We start from the raw sequence: 21699 nt of genomic DNA on the forward strand, positions 1-21699 counted from the left end.
GGCAAGGTCACCAACATAATCATGGACCGGTCTCACCCTGGTCACTCCCTCTTCTCCCCTCTCCCATCAGGCAAGAGGTACAGAAGTGTGAAAACCCACACCTCCATATTCAGGGATAGTTTCTTCCCGGCTGTTCTGAGCCAACCGAGCCAACAACTAGAGAGCAGTCCTGAGCTAAGAGTCAAAAGGTAAGAGTGTTTAATTGTCATTGTACCGACAATGGAACAATGAAATTCTTTATTGCAGGAGTTTAACAGGCCTGTAAAGGGCAATGCACACAGATAATATAAAATAAACAAAAAATAAATTAAAAAATAACCTTAATACTCTTGCAAAAAAGGTATGTAGTACAATCAAAGACTCAGTTCATAGACCATGACCTTACCAATACAAGTATTTGTCATCTTGCACAACTGCTCCATGAGTCTCCATGCATATGAAATGCCAAGAGGTTCTGTTTGTGTGGCACTTCAGGTTGTCCAGTATAAGCAAGATGGGCTGAATGGCCTATTTCTATGTTGTTGCAAGATTCCAGCATCTGCTGTCTCTTGTGTCTCCATATCCTTGACCTATTTGTCTGAAGAAGGGTCAACCCAAAATGTCACCCATTCCTTCTCTCCACAGATGCTGCCTGACCCACTGAGTTACTCCAGCACTTTGTGTCTATCTTCTGTTTAAACCAGCATCTGCAGTTCCTTCCTACCTATTTGATCTAATACTGGTACAGACTCAACAAGCTGAATAGCCACAAAGGTTTGAAAGCCCGTACCACCAGATTCAAGAACAACTTCTTCCCTGCTGTTGCAAGACTACCGAACAGTCCTCCCATAAGCTACCGATCTCCCTACCTACCTTATCTCGGGCCTTGCACTTTTTCTTATCTGCACTTTCTCTGTGACTGTAACTCTGTAACACAGTTACAGTGTATTTCTCCTTGCACTACCTGTTGTTCTTGTACATGGTTTTGATGGTACTCGTGGACAGTATAATTTGACTGGGCAGCACGCAAAGAAAGTTTTTCACTGTATGCGTGACAATAATAAACAAATATCAAGACCAACACTTCCCACTCCTGTGTTCCCCAAAATGTGCTGCTTTGAAATGCACGGTATAAAATGTGTATTGTACTCCAGCATATGGAATCATCTTGAGGAAGGGTGAGGTAAATAAAGCACTTACAATGTGTCTAGACGGGAGGAAGCAGGGTGAAAGGGGTTGTTGAGAGAGTGAGGAAGCTGAGATCGCAGATTATTTAACAAGCAGCAGGTGCAATGGGAACGAAGCGTCTTGTAAAATGTTTATTGACCGACAGTCGAGAGTCCGGGATGGAGGCACCGTGGAGGATGGGAATGTTGGAGTCCAGGCAATCAGCAGGCTTGCTCGCTCATTCATTCCTTTATCATAAGACCCCGATTACCATCCTTGCTCCTCCGCCCCAAGGAGGAGTCCAGATTCCCCTCCGTTTCTGAGCAGATCCTCAGTTTTGTACTCACCATCTGATCCACGATCAGAATCCTGAAATCATTCGGCAGCTCACTGCACAAGGAAATCATTTAACCCACCGTGCCTGCAACAGTTCCTTGGAAGTGGAATCCAATGACTCCCTCTGCTGTGCTTTTCCCTGTGCCCTTGCACTCTGCTTCAATAAAACGCATTAGAATCAACTAGAAGCTGCACGGTGGCGCAGTGGTAGTGTTGCTCCCTTACAGCACCAGAGACCCGTGCTCGATCCTGAGTACAGCTGCTGTCTGTACAGAGTTTCTACATTCTCCGCTGTGACCGCGTGGGTTTTCTCCGGGTGCTCCAGTTTCCTTCCACACTCTGAAGGCGTACAGGTTTGTAGGTTGTCGGGAAAAAACTGCAGATGCTGGTCTAAATCGAAGGTAGACACAAAAAGCTGGAGTAACTCAGCAGGTCAGGCAGCATCTCGGGAGAGAAGGAATGGGTAACGTTTTTGGGTCGAGACCCGAAGAAGGGGTGATCACTGGTCGGCGCTCTCCCTGTGAACACGTGGGTTTACTCTTGGTGCTCCGGTTTCCTCCCACATCCCAAATGCGTGTGGGTTTGTAGGTAAATTGGCCCTCTGCAAAATATCCCTAGGAACATTTAGGGAGTGGATGAGAAAGTGGGATACTTAGAACTAGCGTGAACGGGTGATCAATGGTCGGCATGGGCTCTGTGGGCCGAAGGGCCTGTTTCCACGCTGTATCTCTAAAATGTTTTTTTAAAATGACTTGTTTGCATAATATCTCCATTTCCAGCTCCCTGTCCAGCACAGAGCTGGAACGAAAGGTTACAGCATGGAGACAGACCCTTCGGCCCACCGAGACCACGCCAATCATCGGTCAGTACATACCTAGAGGGTTGAATAGCCTGTTTCATGTTGTGTAACTGGATGACTGTCTCCATGGTTAAAAACGTGACAAAGTAGCATCTTCTACCTTTAATTTTGATTTGTCTAAAATGCACAACTGCTTACCTTTCTATGTATGCAGATCTGTGTGTGTGTGAGTGTGTTAGTGTGCATGAGTGTATTTTAGTGTGTGAGTGAGTGTGTGAGCATGTGTGTGAATGCGAGTGTGAGATAATGTGTATGTGTTTGTGTGTGTGTGTGTGTGTGTGTGCGCAGGTGTGCACATGTGTGTGAGTGTATGTATGAGTGAGTGTGCATGAGTGTGTGAGTGTGTTTGCATGTGAGTGTGTGTGTATGTATGTGTGAGTGTGTGTGGGGGTGTGTTTGTGTGCATGTATGAGTGTGTTGTGGGTGTACGTGTGCGAGTGTGTGTGTGTGTGTGTGAGTGTGTGTGTGCACGTGTGTGTGTGTGTGTGTGGGTGTGGGTGTGTCCTTGTGTGCATGTGAGTGTGTGAGTGTGCATGTATGTGTGTGTGTTTGTGTGCATGTGAATGTGTGTATGTGCGAGTGTGTATGTGTGTGTGTGTATGTGTGGGTGTGAGTGTGTGTGCATGTGCGAATGTGTATGTGTATGTGTGTGTGTGGGTGAGTGTGTGTGGGTGTGTGTGCATGTGTGTGTGCGAGTGTGTGTGCGTATGTCCATGTACATATGTCTGTGCAGTTGTGTGACTGTATAATATTGACAAATACACACAACAGAAGTGACTGCACACCTTGAACAATGAAATATAAACCCAGAAGGCGTTCCCTACACATATACTTTCACAACGTAACTTGCAGTTCAGTGAGATCTGCTTCCGGGTTTTGGCTGACAATCAGCACAATACCATGGCGACATTACAAAGAATCCCCTCTGCCCTCATTCACGGCTGCATCCAGCCCCCTCCTTGCAGCCCCACGTTTAAAGGGACTTCACACCCCTGCACCAATTGCTGCAAGAGTCTGCAAATTCTTTTGCATTGGATCTGCTGTTTGCATTAGTATATGAACATTTGTGTCATAGATTTTCTATGTTTGTATTTGTATGAAAGTGTACATATCATGAGTGTACATATCTGTTTGTATATACAGTATTTATGTGTGGTTATTGGTGTGTGAAATGTGATAGAGTCATAGCCATACAGTGTGGAAACAGGCCCTTCAGCCCAACTTGCCCACACCGACCAATATGTCCCATCTACACTAGTCCCATCTGCCTGAATTTGGCCCATATTCCTTCAATCATGTCTTACCCATCTACCTGTCCAAATGTTTCTTAAAAATTGTAATAGTACCTGCCTCAACTACCTCCTCTCGTAGCTTGTTCCATATACCCACCACCCCATGTATGAAAAAGTTACCCCTCAGGTTCCTATTAAATCTCCCCCAGTTCTGGATTCCCCTGCTCTGGGCACGAGACTCAGTGTGTCTACCCGACGTATTCCTCTCATGATTTTGTACACCTGTATAAGATCACCCCTCATCCTCCTGCGCTCAAGGACTAGAGTCCTAGCCTGTTCAACCTTTCCCTGGAGCTCAGGCCCTGGAGTTCTGGCAACATCCACATAAATCTTTTCTGGACCCTTTCCATCTTGATGTGCATCAATGTACGTGCATGAATGATGTATGAGTGTGTGTGTTAGTGTGCATCTGCCTGTAAAGTTCCACAATGTACATAGCAGTTTGTAGACATTCGATAGTGTGTGAAGTTAGGACAGATGTCAGGTGAGTTCCAGAGCAAGCAACAAGATCTGGAAATGAGTGAAAGTTCTCATGTGTAGTATGAGACTATAAAACATAGGAGCAGAATTAGGACATTCAGCCCAGTCAATCATGGTTGATCTATTGATCCCTCTCAACCCCATTCTCCTGCCTTCCCTCCATAACCTTTGACACCCTTACTAATTAAGAACCTGCCAATCTCTGCTTTAAAAATACCCAATGACTTGGTGTCCACAGGGGTCTGTGACAATAGACAATTGACAATAGGTGCAGGAGGAGGCTATTCGGCCCTTCGAGCCAGCACCGCCATTCAATGTGATCATGGCTGATCATTCTCAATCAGTACCCCGTTCCTGCCTTCTCCCCATACCCCGACTCCGCTATCCTTAAGAGCTCTATCTAGCTCTCTCTTGAATGCATTCAGAATCTAGCTCTCTCTTGAATGCAATGAATTCCACAGATTCACCACCCTCTGACAAAATAAAATTCTCCTCATCTCCTTTCTAAAGGTAGGTCCTTTTATTCTGAGGCTGTGCCCTCTGGCGGGACTCTCCCATAACTGGAAACATCCTCTCCACATCCACTCTATCCGGACCTTTTGTTATTCAGTATGTTTCTATGAGATCCTCCCCTCTTGCTTCTAAACTCCAGTGAGTACATACCCAGAGCCATCAAATGCTGATCAAATTATCTCATTTAATTGGATAGTACACAAACAAAAGCTTTTCATCGTGCCTCATTACACCTGATAATAATAAACCAATATTAATACCAAGTTAAGAAGGTTAGCCACAGCAGAGGTAATGGGTTTTGTCTTCCAGAGGGGAGTTTTTTCTTCCTATAGCTGTTTAGTTTAGAGATACAGCGCGGAAACAGGCTCTTCAGCCCACCAGGTCCACGCCGACCAGTGATCCCCGCACACTAACAATATCCTACACACACTGGGGACAATTTACATTTATAGCAAGCCAATTAACTAACAGACCTGTACGTCTTTGGAATGTGGGAGGAAACCGAAGATCTTGTAGAAAACCAACTCAGGTCACAGGGAGAACATACAAATTCCGTACAGACAGCACCCGTAGTCAGGATCAGACCCTGGTTTTCTGCGCTGCAAGAGCTGTAAGGCAGCAATTTTACTGCACTAACTCTATCCTACACACACTAGGGATAATTTACAATTATACCAAGCCAACTAGCCTACAAACCTGTACGTCTTTGGAGTTTAGTTTAGCAACACAATACACATAGATAATGCATTTTTTAAAAATCTACCTCATTGAAGACCCTCGGACTATCTTTAATCGGACTTTACTGGACCTTATCTTGCACTAAACGTTATTCCTTTCATCATGTACACTGTGGACGGCTCGATTGTAATCAGGTATAGTCTCCACTGACTGCATAGCACTCAACAAAAGTTTTTCATTGTACCTCGGTACACGTGACAATAAACTAAACTAAACAAGTGGAATTTGGAATCGCCAGCTTCTGACTCAAAATGCTGGAGTAACTAAGCGAGACAGGCAGCATCTCTGGAGAGAAGGAATGGGTGACGTTTCAGGTGGAGACCCTTCTTCGGACAGGAGTAAGGGAGCTTCCCATTGAGCTATAGCTGACAGCATATTGATTTTCCAGTTTCCAAGGAGATAATGGAGCACGTGTCAGGACTTTGCACAGGGAACAGGGATGTGTGGAAGCATGAATCACGAGGACTGGTGACTGCAGTACACCCTTGATGATTTCCCAGTCATCTGCTCCCTTCCTCCCCCAATCCATTAAAACAGCTCAGCAACAAGTAAAGGCCATTTGACCTAATAAGTCTGTTTCCTTCTGGTCGATTTTAATTCTAACTTCCTGCGCCCTCACCAATCCCCTCTTTCTCGGTAAGAATATAGAGCTGTCTCTTGAATCCATTCATCATAATTACTTTGTATGACCTTCGCTCCTTCCCTGGTAACTTAATCCACATGTTTATTGATGTGGAATGTTTCTACCTGAAGTCCTTGTTCACTTCCACGTTTCAAATGATGCCATTTAGATTTTGAGGCCCTCGTCAATATGAATAACATTGAAGGTTATTTCTCCCTAATTCGCCATCCCTGCCTCTCATCGGAATTTTATTCAACTTAGGGTAAACTTGATACAACTAGCACTGCCAAATATTGGCTACAGGTAGTTGCCCTGATTGAGAGCGTTACTAAAGGGGGTCGTTTGTTAAGGACCGGAGTCACATATAATGAACCGGTTAGGATTTATGACACTCTGAGAGCTTGTCAGTTTGTTTTTAACTAATAGCAGATTTATTGTTTTAAATTGAAATGATATTCTCAAGCCGTGCTGAGGATTGAACCCCCAATCACTGAGATTAGTGGTTCTGCAGAGTGGTAGTGCTATAGCCACACCACCTCTGCAACTGTGTAAACTCTACTGTCGAGGATGGACCCTGGTCTCTCACCCATGGCTATTCTCGTTGGGAGAGCAAGGAGCAACTCTTTGAGTTGGGGGTAAGAAGGTGTTTGTGGAAGAAGGCCAATCCCAACTCTATCGAGGTAAGGTTCTGGGGCGAGATACACTGAGGCAGTTAGACTTTAGACTTAACATTATAGATATGGCCCTTTGGCCCGCCGAGTCTGTGCCGACCAGTGATCACCCTGTACACTAGCACTATCCTACACAATAGGGACAATTTCCAATTTTTACCAAATCCAATTAATCCAATTCTCCGGGTGCTTCGGTTTCCTCCCACATTCCAAAGACCTACGCAGTCACAGGGAGATCGTACACACTCCGTATAGACAGCATCTGTGGTCAGAATTGAACGTGGGTCTCTGGTGCTGTGAGGCAGCAACTCTACTGCTGTGGCACCATGCCGCCCCTGTATTCATTGGCACTATCCTTGTAAATCTTCTCTGCACTTTCCAGCTTAACAACTAAGATGCCCCATCTACGCTAGCACCATCTGGACGCGTTTGGCCCATATCCCTCTAAACCTTTCCTATCCAAAGTTGTTAAATTTTAATCCTATTCATGATGGATTGTTCCACTCTGCTCCTCTCCAAAGGATTTCTGTTGAGTTACTCCAAGACTTGTGTCTTTTTTAAGTAGTGTTCTGATTGGCAAAATGACCAGAGGGATGTAGCAACTGTATGGAATATTGCATTCATTCAACATCTAGACAGGCTAAAGTATTTCTACTGGCGTTCAGAACCAACATGGTTATCATTACTGGTTGAAAAATTCTGAAGCCTAAACTAAAGACTGGGGAGATGAATTGAAACTCCTTAGAGTCATAGAGTCATACAGCATGGAAATGCGCTCTTTGGCCCAACATACCCATGCCATCCAAGATGCTCCATGCGCAGTAGTCACACCTGCCTGTGTTTGGTCCATATCCCTCTGAACTTTTCCTTTCCATGTACCTGTCGAAATGGTAGCTGAAGATTTTAAAGTAATTGAAGTAATTCTGGACCATTAAAAAAAGTAAGTGTCCATAATGGTAATCATGAAATTGCCAGATCATTCTTAAACACATGCCAGGCTCACTTATGCCCTTTCATATGTTGTTCCTTATCCTCTCTGGTCTCATTGGGACTCCTAACCCAGTGCAAAGTGCTCTCTGAAATAGTCTAGTAGGTCATTCAGTTTCAAGTCAAGTCAAGAGTGTTCAATTGTCATATGTACTGGTTGAGAGTGGAGATTTAGTGCAGCCTCAGTATTTGTTGATGCTGTTACCGGTACACCAGGGCCGTTATTTGATCGTAAGGCTTCAGCTTAGCTCACTCAACCGAAACTTGGTGGCTGCTCTGAAAGGTCTGGATAGAGTGGATGTTGAGAGGATGCTTCCAGTTATGGGAGAGTCTCACCAGAGGGCACAGCCTCAGAATAAAAGAACCTACCTTTAGAATGGAGATTAGGAGAAATTTATTTTGCCAGAGGGTGGTGAATCTGTGGAATTCATTGCCACAGACCGTTGTGGACACCAAGTCATTGGGTATTTTTAAAGCAGAGATTAACAGGTTCTTAATTAGTAAGGGTGTCAAAGGTTCTTCACCTTTTTTATCAGATTTCTGAACAGTCCTCCCAAAAGTGAGGGTACTGTCCCAATCTTCCAACCCACCCAATTGCAGACATTGTACTTTTTTCATTGGGCACTGTAATGTTACAATGCTAAAAAATGATGTTCTGCACTCTGGTAGTTTCCTCTTTGCTCTATCAGTTGTGGTTATTTTTGTTGTGATTATACCCATGTATCGTGTGGCAGACTGAAGATGTGTCCTGACCAAAACATCACTAGTCCATTCCGTCCTAGGATAGTTATCTGATCCACTGACGCTAACGTTTTGTGTTTTACTCAAAAATACAACATCTGCAATTCCTTGTGTCTCTGCCATTTTATCTGATTTGATTACATAGCATGCAACACACAAGCATTTCGCAAAAGGACACAAAGTGCTGGAGTAACTCAATGGGTCAGGCAGCATCTCTGGAGAATTAATCAATCAATTATACCATTGTCACATGAACCTAAGTATAGTAAAATTATTTGTTTTGCATATAATCCGGTAAAATCATATAGCAGACCTCACCTTGGCAGTACACAAGAGTCGTATGGATAGGTGACGTTTTGATAGAGACCCTTCTTCAGACTGACTAATTTTTCACTGATTCTCGATACACTTGACAAGAATAAACCTAAACCCAAACCACAGACAATAATACACCGTTAAATAATAGAAATAAAGATCTGCAGATGCTGGTTAATACACAAAAGCACACAAAGTGCTGGAGTAAACTCAGCAGGCCAGGCAACATCCCTGGAGAACATGGATAGATGACGTTTCGGGTCGACACCCTTCTTCAGACACTTTTACAGGGCAAAGGGTCTGGCTCGGGGTAAGCTGAGACATGCTAAGTGTTCCTTTGGGTCTTGTCATCCACGTGATTTCGGGACCATGCCTAGCTCGTGTTGTAAGTGAAGGGTCTTCATATTAACAGGGCGCATGTGGCACCGTCTGGCCAGTGACGGAACTGCAAAGGAAGTGGTCTGGTGACGGTGCAGAGGTCAACCAAAGCGATTCCCCCATTCTGCAAAGTCCAGCTCTTTAACCCCAATCATGCTTTATGCACTTTGAAGAATTCCTCCATCTAGAGTTCAGTGATACAGTGCGGAAACCGTTTCCTCCCACATTCCAAAGACGTACAGTTTTGTAGGTTAATTGGCTTCTGTAAATTGTAAATTGTCCCTAGTGTGTAGGATAGTGCCAGTGTGCAGGCCCTTCGGCCCACTGAGTCCGTGCCGACCAGTAATCACCCCGTATACCAACACTATCCTACACATTGGGGACAATTTACAATGTACAGAAAACAATTAACCCACAAACCTGCACGTCTTTGGAATGTGGGAGGAAACTAGAGCTCCTACAGAAAACTCATGCAGGTCACAATGAGAACGCTCAAACTCCGTACAGAGAGGACCTGTAGTCAGGATCACACCCGGGTCTCTGGCGCTGTAACACGGCAACTCTACCACTGCACCACTGTGCCGCCCTAATATGATTGAAACTGAGAATATTATCAGATTAATTGGGCTTATAGAGTTATAAGTGTCGGCTGGTCCATTTTAACCATCTGCTGCACTGATTATTACTCAGGAAAAAATGTAAGTCAGTTCTTAATTTCCACAGCCTCAAAGCTGTGGTGCTTAATCCATACCTCCTCCCTACACAGGCCTTTATGGCCAAGTTAAGGCTCTACGTTTTTAACTACTTTGAAACGAAGGATACAAGATTGCGTCCAAAACGTGGCGACACTTGTGCACTGCCTCAGTGTAATCTACCGTTCTTACACTCTTGTACTTAAGTATGATTGTGCCGATGTATCGTAAGATTTTTACTGAACTGTAAGCAAGAACTGATCAAACTTCAAATCTATCCTGGGTTCAATCATCTTTACATTATTAAAGTTCAATTTATATAAATAAAAAAAACAAAAGAGAAATCACAGAGGAATAATTACACAGCAATAATCTTGTAGGATGATTTCATTCACTGTAAATGCAGGGTTTACACATCATCTAAATTGCGGGAGGCTTCAGCCTTTTAAATTGTTTGTTATTTATATCCTGTAATGTTTATGAGATGCTTTTAATTCTTCCTGTGACCCTTTATCTTTGGAAGGGTGGAAGATATGTCAGTGCTAAAAATTTATCATGGTTATTTGATCCTGTCCACTGTGAAATATTAACAGGCTATTTCAGGTATCTTTCTCCCTTTAAACAGTTCCTTCCTTCATGAAGATATTTCCTACTGCTGCTGCTCAACACACTAGTTTGGACAGCACAATGGCGCAGCTGGTAGAGCTGCTGCCTCACAGCGCCAGAGACTCAGGTTCGATCCAGACCTTGGGTGCTCTGTTTGTGGAGTTTGCATGTTTTAGTTTAGATTAGTTTATTATTATTGTCATGTGCACCAATGTACAGTGAAAAGCTTTTCGTTACACACTATCCATTCATCGAAAAAACGATATGTTTTCCCCGTGCCCTCATGTGTTTCCACTGGGTGTTCCAGTTTTCTCCCGCATCCCAAAGACATGCGGGTTTGTAGGTCAATTGGCCTCTGTAAATTGTCCCTGGTGTGTAGAGAGTGGATGTAAAAGTGGGATAACTTGGAACTAGTGTAAATGGATGATCGATGGTTGGCGTGGGCCCAATCCATTGTAGTGTAATAGATTCATTGAGTGTATAGCATGCCAAGTGGCCCTTCAGCCAACTTGTCCATACTGACCAAGTCGGCATTCTGGGCACATTCCATTTACCAGGAATTGTTCCGCCCACACCTCTCTTTTCCAGCTTTCTCCTTATCATAATCAGTCCGTAGAAGGGTTCCGTCCAAGGGTGATCACCTATTTACATTCGTTTTAAGCTATCCCACTTTCTCATCCACTCCCCACACACTTGGTGCAATTTACAGAGGCCAATTAACCTACAAACCTACACATCTTTGGGATGCGGGAGGAAACCAAAGCACCCTGAGGAAAACTACACAGTCACGGGGGGAACGTGCAAACTCTGTACAGACAGCACCCAAGGTCAGGATCGAACCTGGGTTTCTGGCGCTGTGAGGCAGCAACTCTACCGCTGCGCCACGGTGCCATTCCAATAGGTTACAGAAAAATAAATGGGGGAATAGGATTGACGGGATTGCTTTGGAAGCATAGACATGCCTGTCTGAATGGCTCTCTTCTTTGCCATAAGAAGGTAATGTGGATATATAAATATATATCACAGTCCAGGCATCAAACTGTACAACTGAGCATATTCACAAAATGCTGGAGTAACTCAGCGGGTCAGACAGCATCTCTGGAGAATAAGGATGGGTGACGTTTCGGGTCAGGAACTGAGCAACCTCCTGTGGGCCCTCTTCAGAGCCAGCACATCCTTTCTCAGCTATGGTGCACAAAATTGCTTACAATGGTGCTCAAATTGCTTGATGGGCCAAATAGCTTACCTCTGCTACGATAAGAAAATAACTGCAGATGTTGGTACAAATTGAAGGTATTTATTTCACAAAATGCTAGAGTAACTCAGCAGGTCAGGCAGCATCTCAGGAGAGAAGGAATGGGTGACATTTTGAGTCGAGACCCTTCTTCAGACTCCTGAGATGCTGCCTGACCTGCTGAGTTACCTCTGCTACTATGACTTATGAACTTATAAAATTATAAAATTGCTAATTAACAAAATATAAAATAGTATATTCAAGAGGAAAAGCTGGATTATTGCAATCCAACTTCTCATCTTGATTTTCTATCATTTGTAAATAAGCCTTCCTCAAACGTGTGTCTAAATTATTTATTTAGCTTCTGTGAAATCTGATTCCAGTATCCTTAAAATACTCAGCAGGAAGGAATTTCTCATTTCAATCTGCAGATTTATTATTTAACTATGTAAATGATCCACTTCACAGAGAAGAAACACCCTCTCCATCAAAAGATGCCTAATGCTTTGGCGTGTCTGTCTCTGTTTCAGAGTAATTCAGCAGGATGTAAGCCCTTTGGCCCGTCTAATCCCTGCAGACCATCAGCACCCTTCTCTACGAGGCTGCACTAATCACAATTAATTCTCTTCATGTTTAAGGTGACTAAATAAATATATTCGGTGTAAACCTGCATTTTCGTATGCAGTTCCTTCCTACACAGCAGGACGATCGTAGAGGTGTATAAAATCATGAGAGGATAGATTGGGTAGATGCACAGCCTTTTGCCCAGAGTAGGTGAATTGAGGACCAGAGGACAGTCATAGGTTCAAGGTGAAGGGGAAAAGATTTAATAGGAATCTGAGGGGTGACTTTGTCACACAAAGGGTGGTGGGTGTATGGAACACGCTACCAGAGAAGGTCGTTGAGGCTGGGACTATCCCATCGTTTAAGAAACATTTGGACAGGTACATGTCATGGATAGGACAGGTTTGGAGGGTTGAGGACCAAGTGCAGGCAGGTGGGACCAGTGTGTAGATGTTGGCTGGTGTGGGCAAGTTGGGCCGAAGGGCCTGTTTCCACACTGTATCACTCTATGAGGTGACTGTAAATTCGACTCATGGTGTGAAGATGCGGTGACAATTACTTATCCCCCTCAATGAACGTGCTCCAAATTCAAAGTCACCTTGAGCGGGCAGCAGCGGACGGCGGTTTGGCGCGCAGGGACGGGGCGCTGGCTGCTGCACGGCGCTCCTCCCGCCGCCAGGGAGCGCTGCACCGCGCTCCTCCCGCCGCCAGGGAGCGCTGCCCCGCGCTCCTCCCGCCGCCAGGGAGCGCTGCCCCCCTCGTCCTCGCCGCCGCCGACCGCACGGCCATTGGCCGCCCGCGCCGCCGCTCAGCACAGCCGGTCTATCATCGGCGGGAGGAAGTGCCTGAATGGGGCGGGATATCCGGCACGCGCAGCCAATCGGCACAGAGGAGCTTCGAGGTGACTCAAGGAGAAGGTGAGTGAGCGGCGGCGCCATTAAGGCAGTGGGACGGACAGGCAGACGCGCGTCGCTACACCGCCGCCGGTAACAGCCCTCGCCGCCGCGCCCGGGGCCCAGTCACCCCCCGCCCCCATCCCCACCGCGGTGGGAATCCACCCGGACTTCGGAGGGTTTGGGTTGGGCCTCGGGCCTCGCCTGCTTTGGCGCCGAGGCCTGCGGCTCATGGTCGGACATGACGGGAGGGTCGGCGATCCCGGTGGTCGGGGCCCAGCTCCTCCCCGGCGCCAGGCTCAGCACCTCCTCAGGCCGCCGCAGCCTTCGCCGCGTCCCGAGGCCTCCAGTGTCCCGGCTCGGCCATTGACCTCGGGCGGTCAGCGCCGCCTCCTGGGCCCCGCGGCGCGGCCACCTCCCGGCTTACCTTCCCTGTGCGGCCGAGCGGAGGGTCCTCCAGACCCGACCTCGGGCTGACCTCCAGCCGGCGGCGAGGGTGACCGAGCGGCGGGACCCACCCGGGGCTCGGTGTTGGCCGCAGTGACCCCAACCCTGCGTGTCCCCATTCACTCGGCATCCGCTCCCTCCCTCGCATTATTTCTTTATCTCCGCGTATTAAAGTGCCGGTTATAGTGCAGGCCATAAAGGGCGAGTCAGATTAACATTTGCAGGTTGTGAGTCTTGTGCAGGTCAGTTTCGTTGGGATTGTGTGTAACCTTTCTTCTTTCTTGAAGGTTTAACCATGATGTACGCTTGTGCTAAGTTTGTCTCCTGTCCTGCTGTGGTAAGTGTTTAATGGAAACTGTCTGGTTCTCTGCTCTTTACTTTGACATTTTGGTTCATTTTGTATGAAGGAATTAATCTCCTTGATTTGATATACATTCCTCTGGTATAATTGTGTGTCACCTTGTCTTTGTCTTTATACTCGATGTAAAGGTGAAGTGTACTTGAATTAATTTCTCTTGCCACTTTGGAGCAAGAAATGTTAACTGCAATTTCATGTGTCTCCAATATTAGCAATTTCTCCATCTTGTGCCCTATCTTGGTATTGTCTTGTATCTGACCTTGTGCTGCTTAGAAAATGGAAAACCTTAATGGTCAGATCCTGTTGGAACATATTTCTAATGAAATGCACTGATACTTGGAAAGGATGTGTTGTATAATGGTATATGTTGAGCATTTGGGGTTCAGGTTTTTATTGTCACATGTACTGAGGTAGTGAAAAGATTTGTCTTGCATGCTATCCAAACAGATATGACACATACATGGATGTAATTCATTCAAATTTGAGTACAATAAATAGAGCAAAGGGGTGATACTTTGTAAGAAGGATAATTGGAAGAGTTGAGTGGTAGTTGTAGATACATCTCTGGGAAGAGCATGCAAAGAGTTGCCATGATCTGGCACCATTTTGCAGGAGAGAGAGATGGTTTAGTTGTGGGTCATGATCTTTAGAGGGTGCCCTGAGCTGTTGACCATAAGACAGGGGTGAATTTGGCCAATTAGCCCATCGAGTCTGCTTTGCCAACAGACCTTTACTGGTCTGTTTTTTTATCAACCCCATTCTCTTACTTTCTCCCTGTGACATTTGACTCTCGTACTCATCAAGAACCTATCGATCAATTAAATCCATAGAATATGTACCATCCTCCGGCTAAAGAAATTCCTCCTTATCTCCATTTTAAAGCTATGTCCTGTTATTGTAAGGATGTGCCCTCTGGTCCTTGACATCCTCTATATCTCTGCTTAAAGTATGAAAAACTGGGATATGGATGGTTGGGTAGAGAGGTAGCATGTAGGTTCAAAGTGGACATGGTTGGGTGAGGTAATCAGTTGGTGGCATGGGTGGAGTGTCCGAATCACTAGCCATTGGACATGGAGAGTTAGTGGATGGGCACTAACAATTAGTGCCCGTGGGTTTGAAGTAGGATGAGGGTTTTTTACGTTGTTATTGAAACACTTTTGTTTGCAGGTTCGCAGCACTTCAAGGACATTCCTCAGGCCTGTGTCAGGCTCTGTCCTAAACAGACCAGAACCCCGAAATGAACAGGTGCGAATTTCTTTGAAAGCTCATGGAGTTTGGGAAATGGGGTTGTTAAATGCCGCGGTTGTCAGACTGCTCTTGGCCACTTGTCATGGCGCCAAATCAAAAGCACAGCGGACATTTCCCTTCCCCGAAATGGGTTACTGCTGTAAATTCTGAACCACCCCTCAAGTAACACGATTCAAAGACTGGGTACAGGAAAAGCAATTTACTACTTTACACACCTCCATTGTGCATGTTGCAGGTGACCTCTGCTCAATTAAGTGCTGCTGTTCAAACAGCAGTAGCAATGCCTATTTGTATAGAATGTGGCAAAAGAAAAACAGCCAATGGTATTTCTCAGGAATAGATTGGTGATTTTTCTGGTCTTTTACCCTCCCCATTGGAGCCCAGGGCCAGTACCATCGGTTGCCTTTGCTAAGCTCGCTGCAAATGACCTTTGGTGCTGGGTTCCAATCTATCCGGTGGTGCCTGCAGCAGAGTTCTTCACCAGTCCATTAAGGTAGGTAGTTGATTGGGTTAACAGAGGTCCTGCTTCTGAAGCGAAGCAAATTTTCTGTGAGGTGAAAATTCCATGGAGTGAAAATCTGGAGTTCCTTCCAGTGGGTTTTGGCTGGGACCAAGGATTATCATATCATATATCTACAGCCGGAAACAGGCCTTTTCGGCCCTCCAAGTCCGTGCCGCCCAGTGATCCCCGTACATCAACACTATCCTACACCCACTAGGGACAATTTTTACATTTACCCAGCCAATTAACCTACATACCTGTACGTCTTTGGAGTGTGGGAGGAAACCGAAGATCTCGGAGAAAACCCACGCAGGTCACGGGGAGAACGTACAAACTCCTTACAGTGCAGCACCCGTAGTCAGGATCGAACCTGTGTCTCCGGCGCTGCATTCGCTGTAAAGCAGCAACTCTACCGCTGCGCTACCGTGCCGCCCGATTGGTAGATGTTTGGGTGAGGATATGGGAGGGAGATGTTCCATTTAAATAGTAAAGCAGACACACAAGGATCAATAGAGGAGGTGTCCATTTCACCCCCCCCCATTTATTTTGCTCTATCCCAAAGCATTAGGATAAAGTTTCGTGCTTTGTCCTTGATAAGCCCAGTGGGGATAAAGCTGCCTTGTGCCAGCGGAAGCTTCTGTTCACCTGTACAACATTCCCGATTGAGCTTCATGTGCTTATCCTACCTTGACTGCATGTCCTCTGGCTAGCAAAGGGTTGTACTCAGATTTAACATTGAACGGCCTGCCGAGCTTTTTGTGGCAGGTGCTTCTGGAGCTCCTTTACATTGTAGCTTCTGTTTGCTGTATGCGTGTCATACTGTCATTGAGTAATACAGCACAAACATGCCTTTCGGCTCAACCTTACTGTAGTAATCTAAGCTGATACCATTTATCTGTTTGTCCATATCCCTCTAAACCATTCCTGTTATTCTGTCAACGTCCTATAATTTTTAATTAAATTGCCCCATATAAAAGCCTGAGTGCTGATCCTCGCTCTGCCATTGTGGTTTGTTGCTCTGCTTTCCTTCTGAGGCAATTCACCAATGCGGTCCCCGGTAGATCATGCAGTATCATGGATGTGGTGAAGAGGCAGCACCCACATATTCCCATTGATATTCTCGTCTTTTGGCTAAGCTGCCGAACATCCCATTGATGTTTGTACCTGCCTGTGTCATTTTAATGGTCCCTGTACATAAACCAAAACCTCTTGTCCACCGTTCCTAACAGAAATATGACAAGTGATCATGCACTTACTCTTTAAGTTTATCCTTTGCATCAAATGGAGTCAGTTCCCTTAAATCTAGTTTTGGTTGGTGTGTATGTTACATTATGCTTGTCTGCTGGGGATCTGACCCCCTCATCTCTCCCATTTTGGCCAGGAAAGTCCCATGGCAGGTCAGTTGGCAACACGGCTGTGATTTGTATCAACTGGTAGAATTTGACAAATTGCAAGGACTGGTTGTGTTTTGGGGGCGGTGAATTTAACCCGGTCTGCCTCCTCTTTAGGCACAGCTCCTCCCTGGGCCGGGGAGCGCATTGATGCAGATTGTACGGCGGGACCTCCAGACCAGTGTCACCTCCCGGGACATCGACACTGCTGCTAAGTTTATTGGTGCTGGGGCTGCCACCGTGGGGGTAGCTGGCTCCGGTGCTGGTATTGGAACTGTATTTGGCAGCTTGATCATCGGATATGCGAGGTGAGCCTCCTTGAGCCAAGTTGTGGTGCGTTTGTTTAGCTATCTCGTGTTGAACCAAGGGACTGGACACAAGGAACTTCACATGCTGATTTACAAAGACATTGCTGGAGTAACTCAGTGGGTCAGGTAGCATCTCTGAAGAACATAGGTGATATTTTGGGTGAGGTATCTTTTAACGGTCTGAAATGCCACCAATCCATGTTCTCTAAAACTTTGAATCTGTCCCACGTTGCTTCGATCTAAAGGAGGATTAATACTCTAGGGAGAAGTAACTGGTTTGGATTTCATCATTATCCTGGTCTGAACAGTTTATACCTGTTCTTTGGAACAATGAGAAAAGATCGGGATTCTTTTACTGCTGTCTTCCAGGTGAAATATCTTCATACACAGTTTCTCTGGCATTGAAGCATCATAATTACCCCAAGGGTTGTAATCAGGTTCCCAGTTTCTGCTCCTGTGCCCAGTCCCCATGCTGCCTCCAAAAGTGTGGCTAAATTAGTTGCTTCCCAATCACTTGCCTCAAAATCAGTTATTCCATGTTTTGCCTTGATCCATGGGATGGTGGAACAGCTCCTTTGATCCATGAGATGGTGAAGGTGCTCCAGGAGTTGCTTAGTTGTGAACCCTGTGATAATGAGGCAGTAGTAGTTGCTCCCCCATGTCAGAGTGCTGGATGCAGGTCACTAGGCAAGTGATTGGGATGCAACTAGGCCGGTAACCTGATTACTCGGTGTAATTATTATGGGAGCTCCATCCGCAGTGGCGCGGTTGCGTGTTCTAGAGGGCGTGTACGGCAGTGGTGGCAGCAAGTGCTTGCCGTGTGACGAGCGTGGCTGGCTCCTGGCAGTGGTGTGCTTGGATTGTCTTGCCCACCTCATGTGCAGATCCACAGTTGTGTGGGTCTCCAGTGGGAGGACTTCAGCTGATGCCCAGTTCCCCCACTGGTCACTTGGGGCAACTGAGACCCAGTTCCATTGTAGTTTAGTTCAACATGGGGATTGAATGGGGTGATGTTTTAATGCTCCCTGGTTAGAAGGTTACGGGACGCAGGGAAGTATCAGCATTTTCCAGGTTTGCTGTGTGTGGGAGAAGGCACTATACATGGGGTGTTAAGATTAATGAGAACTCTACCGTGGGAGGCAGGGATTTGCTGAGCAGGTAGCCAAGGGAACAAACAAAATCAGTGTCTCAAATATAATAGTGGAGACGAGGAGCTGCAGATGTTAGAATCTTGAATAGGATGTGCTGGAGTAGCTCAGCGGTTCAGGCTACATCAGTGGAGCAAATGGACAGACTATGTTTTGGGTCGGGACCCTTCTTCAGACTTGGATAAACTATTAAGGTTTCAGTTCAATGACGCTTCATCGGCGAATGTGGATTTAATTTTCTCAATCGTTGTTTTGTCTCATCAACAGGAACCCTTCCCTGAAACAGCAACTTTTCTCCTACGCCATCCTGGGATTTGCCCTGTCTGAAGCCATGGGGCTCTTCTGCCTGATGGTTGCCTTCCTCATCCTGTTTGCCATGTAAATCCCTGCAGAGACCTGGAAGAGATGTTGGGGAAGAGTAAATTATTACAAAGACGGGTGGCCTCTGTTGTCCCCGAGTATTCAAACCGATTATTTTGTCCAGTCCAATTGTGTAAGAACTTCTTGATTTAGTCCAACAGGATCGATGTCTGAATAAAATGGTTAAACCAGCTCCTAAAATGTGTGTCAGTAATGAATCATTGTCCTGTCCAGAAACAGTGCATGACTGAGTGGGGTAATTATATGGAGCCAGAAATTTGATTAAAGTTCAGTGGTGGGGCAGCTCGCTGTGCTGACTTTATTCTTCACATTTTGAGGATTCCATGAACGTGTCTTTACATGTGTACTTCAATCATGGCAGTATCTGTACTGGCCCCACTGTGGTTCACTTAAAGCATTCCCACACATGGAGCTGAACCAAAGATAGACACACAATGCTGAAGTAACTCAGCAATGAGTTACCATCAAGGTCAGGCAATCTATGGAAATGGGAAGATGTCAAAGTCCTTAGATAAGGAAACATCTCCAAGAAATATAAACAAAAAGTATAGTTAGAGAAAAAGAGCATATGACAAAAATATGGGAGGTTATTAATGAGTAGGTTGCACAAGGATTCCTGGGAGTTAAACTGTGTGGAGAGCATAACGGTGAGAGGAAATCCAATTAAAATGAGTTAAACGTTCTAGACAATGATGTCTAATAAAGCTACGGGTAAGTGGGCACACTGGATGGCTCGATTATAATCATGTATAGTCTTTCTGCTGACAGGTTAGCACACGACAAAAGTTGTTCATAGTTCCACAGTACACATGACAATCAACTAAACTGAAATAGGACTAGGTGGGATGTAATGAGACGGCTAAAGAAATATCGGATGAGGATGGTACAGCTCGGGGAGAGATGAATTTATGAAGGATAGAAGGAAATGGGGTGGAGTTGCAATACCTATTGGGCATCACAGTATCTGCAATTAAAAAAAGGGGCAAGACAGAAATAGAATCCATGCAGATACAGATTAAAGATTACGCCTAACAAGAACAGTACCCACCCAGTGAATGGTAGGCCTCTGTGGGGTGTTGTAGATCAGAGGGATCTAAGAGTGCAGATGCATGGTTCCTTGAAGGTTGAGTCCCAGGTAGATAAAGTGGTCAAAAAAGCTTTTGGCACTTTGGCCTTCATCAGTTGGAGTATTGAGTAACATCATTGACTCAAGAAAAAGGTCTGAAGATGGGTCTCGACCTGAAACGTCACCCATTCCTTCTCTCCGGCGATGTTGCCTGTCCCGCTGAGTTACCTCAGCATTTTGTGTCTATCTGACTTGTTTTCTTGTGTAGTTGAGGTATATGGTGTAGATATATTTTAAGATTAGATTGAACAAATAAGTTATGGAGATAGGACCAGCTAGATTTACGGCAATGTGCCTGGCAGTAAGAGCAGACGAAATGTGTAAGAGCAGGCTGGTTGGGTCAAACAGCATTTTGCTGTATTATAGACAATAGGTGCAGGAGGAGGCCATTCGGCCCTTCGAGCCAGCACCGCCATTCAATGTGATCATGGCTGATCATTCTCAATCAGTACCCCGTTCCTGCCTTCTCCCCATACCCCCTGACTCCACTATCCTTAAGAGCTCTATCCAGTTCTCTCTTGAATGCATTCAGAGAATTGGCCTCCACTGCCTTCTGAGGCAGAGAAATCCACAGATTCACAACTCTGACTGAAAATGTTTTTCCTCATCTCAGTTCTAAATGGCTTACCCCTTATTCTTAAACTGTGGCCCCTTGTTCTGGACTCCCCCAACATTGGGAACATGTTTCCTGCCTCTAACGTGTCCAACCCCTAAATAGACAATAGGTGCAGGAGTAGGCCATTCAGCCCTTCGAGCCAGCACCGCCATTCAATGCGATCATGGCTGATCACTCTCAATCAGTACCCCGTTCCTGCCTTCTCCCCATACCCCCTCACTCCGCTATCCTTAAGAGCTCTATCCAGCTCTCTCTTGAAAGCATCCAACGAACTGGCCTCCACTGCCTTCTGAGGCAGAGAATTCCACACCTTCACCACTCTGACTGAAAAAGTTCTTCCTCATCTCCGTTCTAAATGGCCTACCCCTTATTCTTAAACTGTGGCCCCTTGTTCTGGACTCCCCCAACATTGGGAACATGTTTCCTGCCTCTAATGTGTCCAATCCCCTAATTATCTTATATGTTTCAATAAGATCCCCCCTCATCCTTCTAAATTCCAGTGTATACAAGCCTAATTGCTCCAGCCTTTCAACATACGACAGTCCCTCCATTCCGGGAATCAACCTAGTGAACCTACGCTGCACGCCCTCAATAGCAAGAATATCCTTCCTCAAATTTGGAGACCAAAACTGCACACAGTACTCCAGGTGCGGTCTCACCAGGGCCCGGTACAACTGTAGAAGGACCTCTTTGCTCCTATACTCAACTCCTCTTGTTACGAAGGCCAACATTCCATTGGCTTTCTTCACTGCCTGCTGTACCTGCATGCTTCCTTTCAGTGACTGATGCACTAGGACACCCAGATCTCGTTGCACAGCCCCTCTTCCTAACTTGACACCATTCAGATAATAATCTGCCTTTCTATTCTTACTTCCAAAGTGAATAACCTCACACTTATCTACATTAAACTGCATCTGCCATGTATCCGCCCACTCACACAACCTGTCCAAGTCACCCTGCAGCCTTATTGCATCTTCCTCACAATTCACACTACCCCCCCAGCTTAGTATCATCTGCAAATTTGCTAATGGTATTTTTAATCCCTTCATCTAAGTCATTAATGTATATCGTAAATAGCTGGGGTCCCAGCACCGAACCTTGCGGTAC

The 21699-nt window shown here is 45.7% G+C and overlaps 1 protein-coding gene across 2 annotated transcripts; it reads left to right on the top strand.

Moving 5' to 3' along the window:
• Positions 1-13030: 13030 nt before the first annotated feature.
• Positions 13031-19030, top strand: atp5mc1 (ATP synthase membrane subunit c locus 1). Of its 2 annotated transcripts, none has more exons than XM_078424755.1 (5): positions 13031-13091; positions 13802-13851; positions 15040-15117; positions 17131-17321; positions 18737-19030. In XM_078424755.1, the coding sequence occupies exons 2-5, from the start codon at positions 13810-13812 to the stop codon at positions 18849-18851; spliced, it is 426 nt and encodes a 141-aa protein (XP_078280881.1). In that variant the 5' UTR covers positions 13031-13091; positions 13802-13809; the 3' UTR covers positions 18852-19030. The 2 variants fall into 2 exon arrangements, with proteins under 2 accessions (XP_078280881.1, XP_078280880.1); XM_078424754.1 differs by having other exon boundaries at positions 13080-13160.
• The last annotated feature ends 2669 nt before the right edge of the window (positions 19031-21699 follow it).

The sequence above is a fragment of the Rhinoraja longicauda genome, chromosome 29 (assembly GCF_053455715.1).
Source record: "Rhinoraja longicauda isolate Sanriku21f chromosome 29, sRhiLon1.1, whole genome shotgun sequence".
NCBI classification, from domain to species: domain Eukaryota; kingdom Metazoa; phylum Chordata; class Chondrichthyes; order Rajiformes; family Arhynchobatidae; genus Rhinoraja; species Rhinoraja longicauda.

What these genes read in the sequence shown, in the direction of transcription:
- atp5mc1 (XM_078424755.1), top strand. Translation starts at nt 13,810, where the DNA reads ATGATGTACGCTTGTGCTAAGTTTGTCTCCTGTCCTGCTGTG. An exon ending in CAGAACCCCGAAATGAACAG is followed by an intron (nt 15,118 to 17,130) that starts GTGCGAATTTCT and finishes CCTCCTCTTTAG; the next exon opens with GCACAGCTCCTCCCTGGGCC. An exon ending in TTGATCATCGGATATGCGAG is followed by an intron (nt 17,322 to 18,736) that starts GTGAGCCTCCTT and finishes TCTCATCAACAG; the next exon opens with GAACCCTTCCCTGAAACAGC.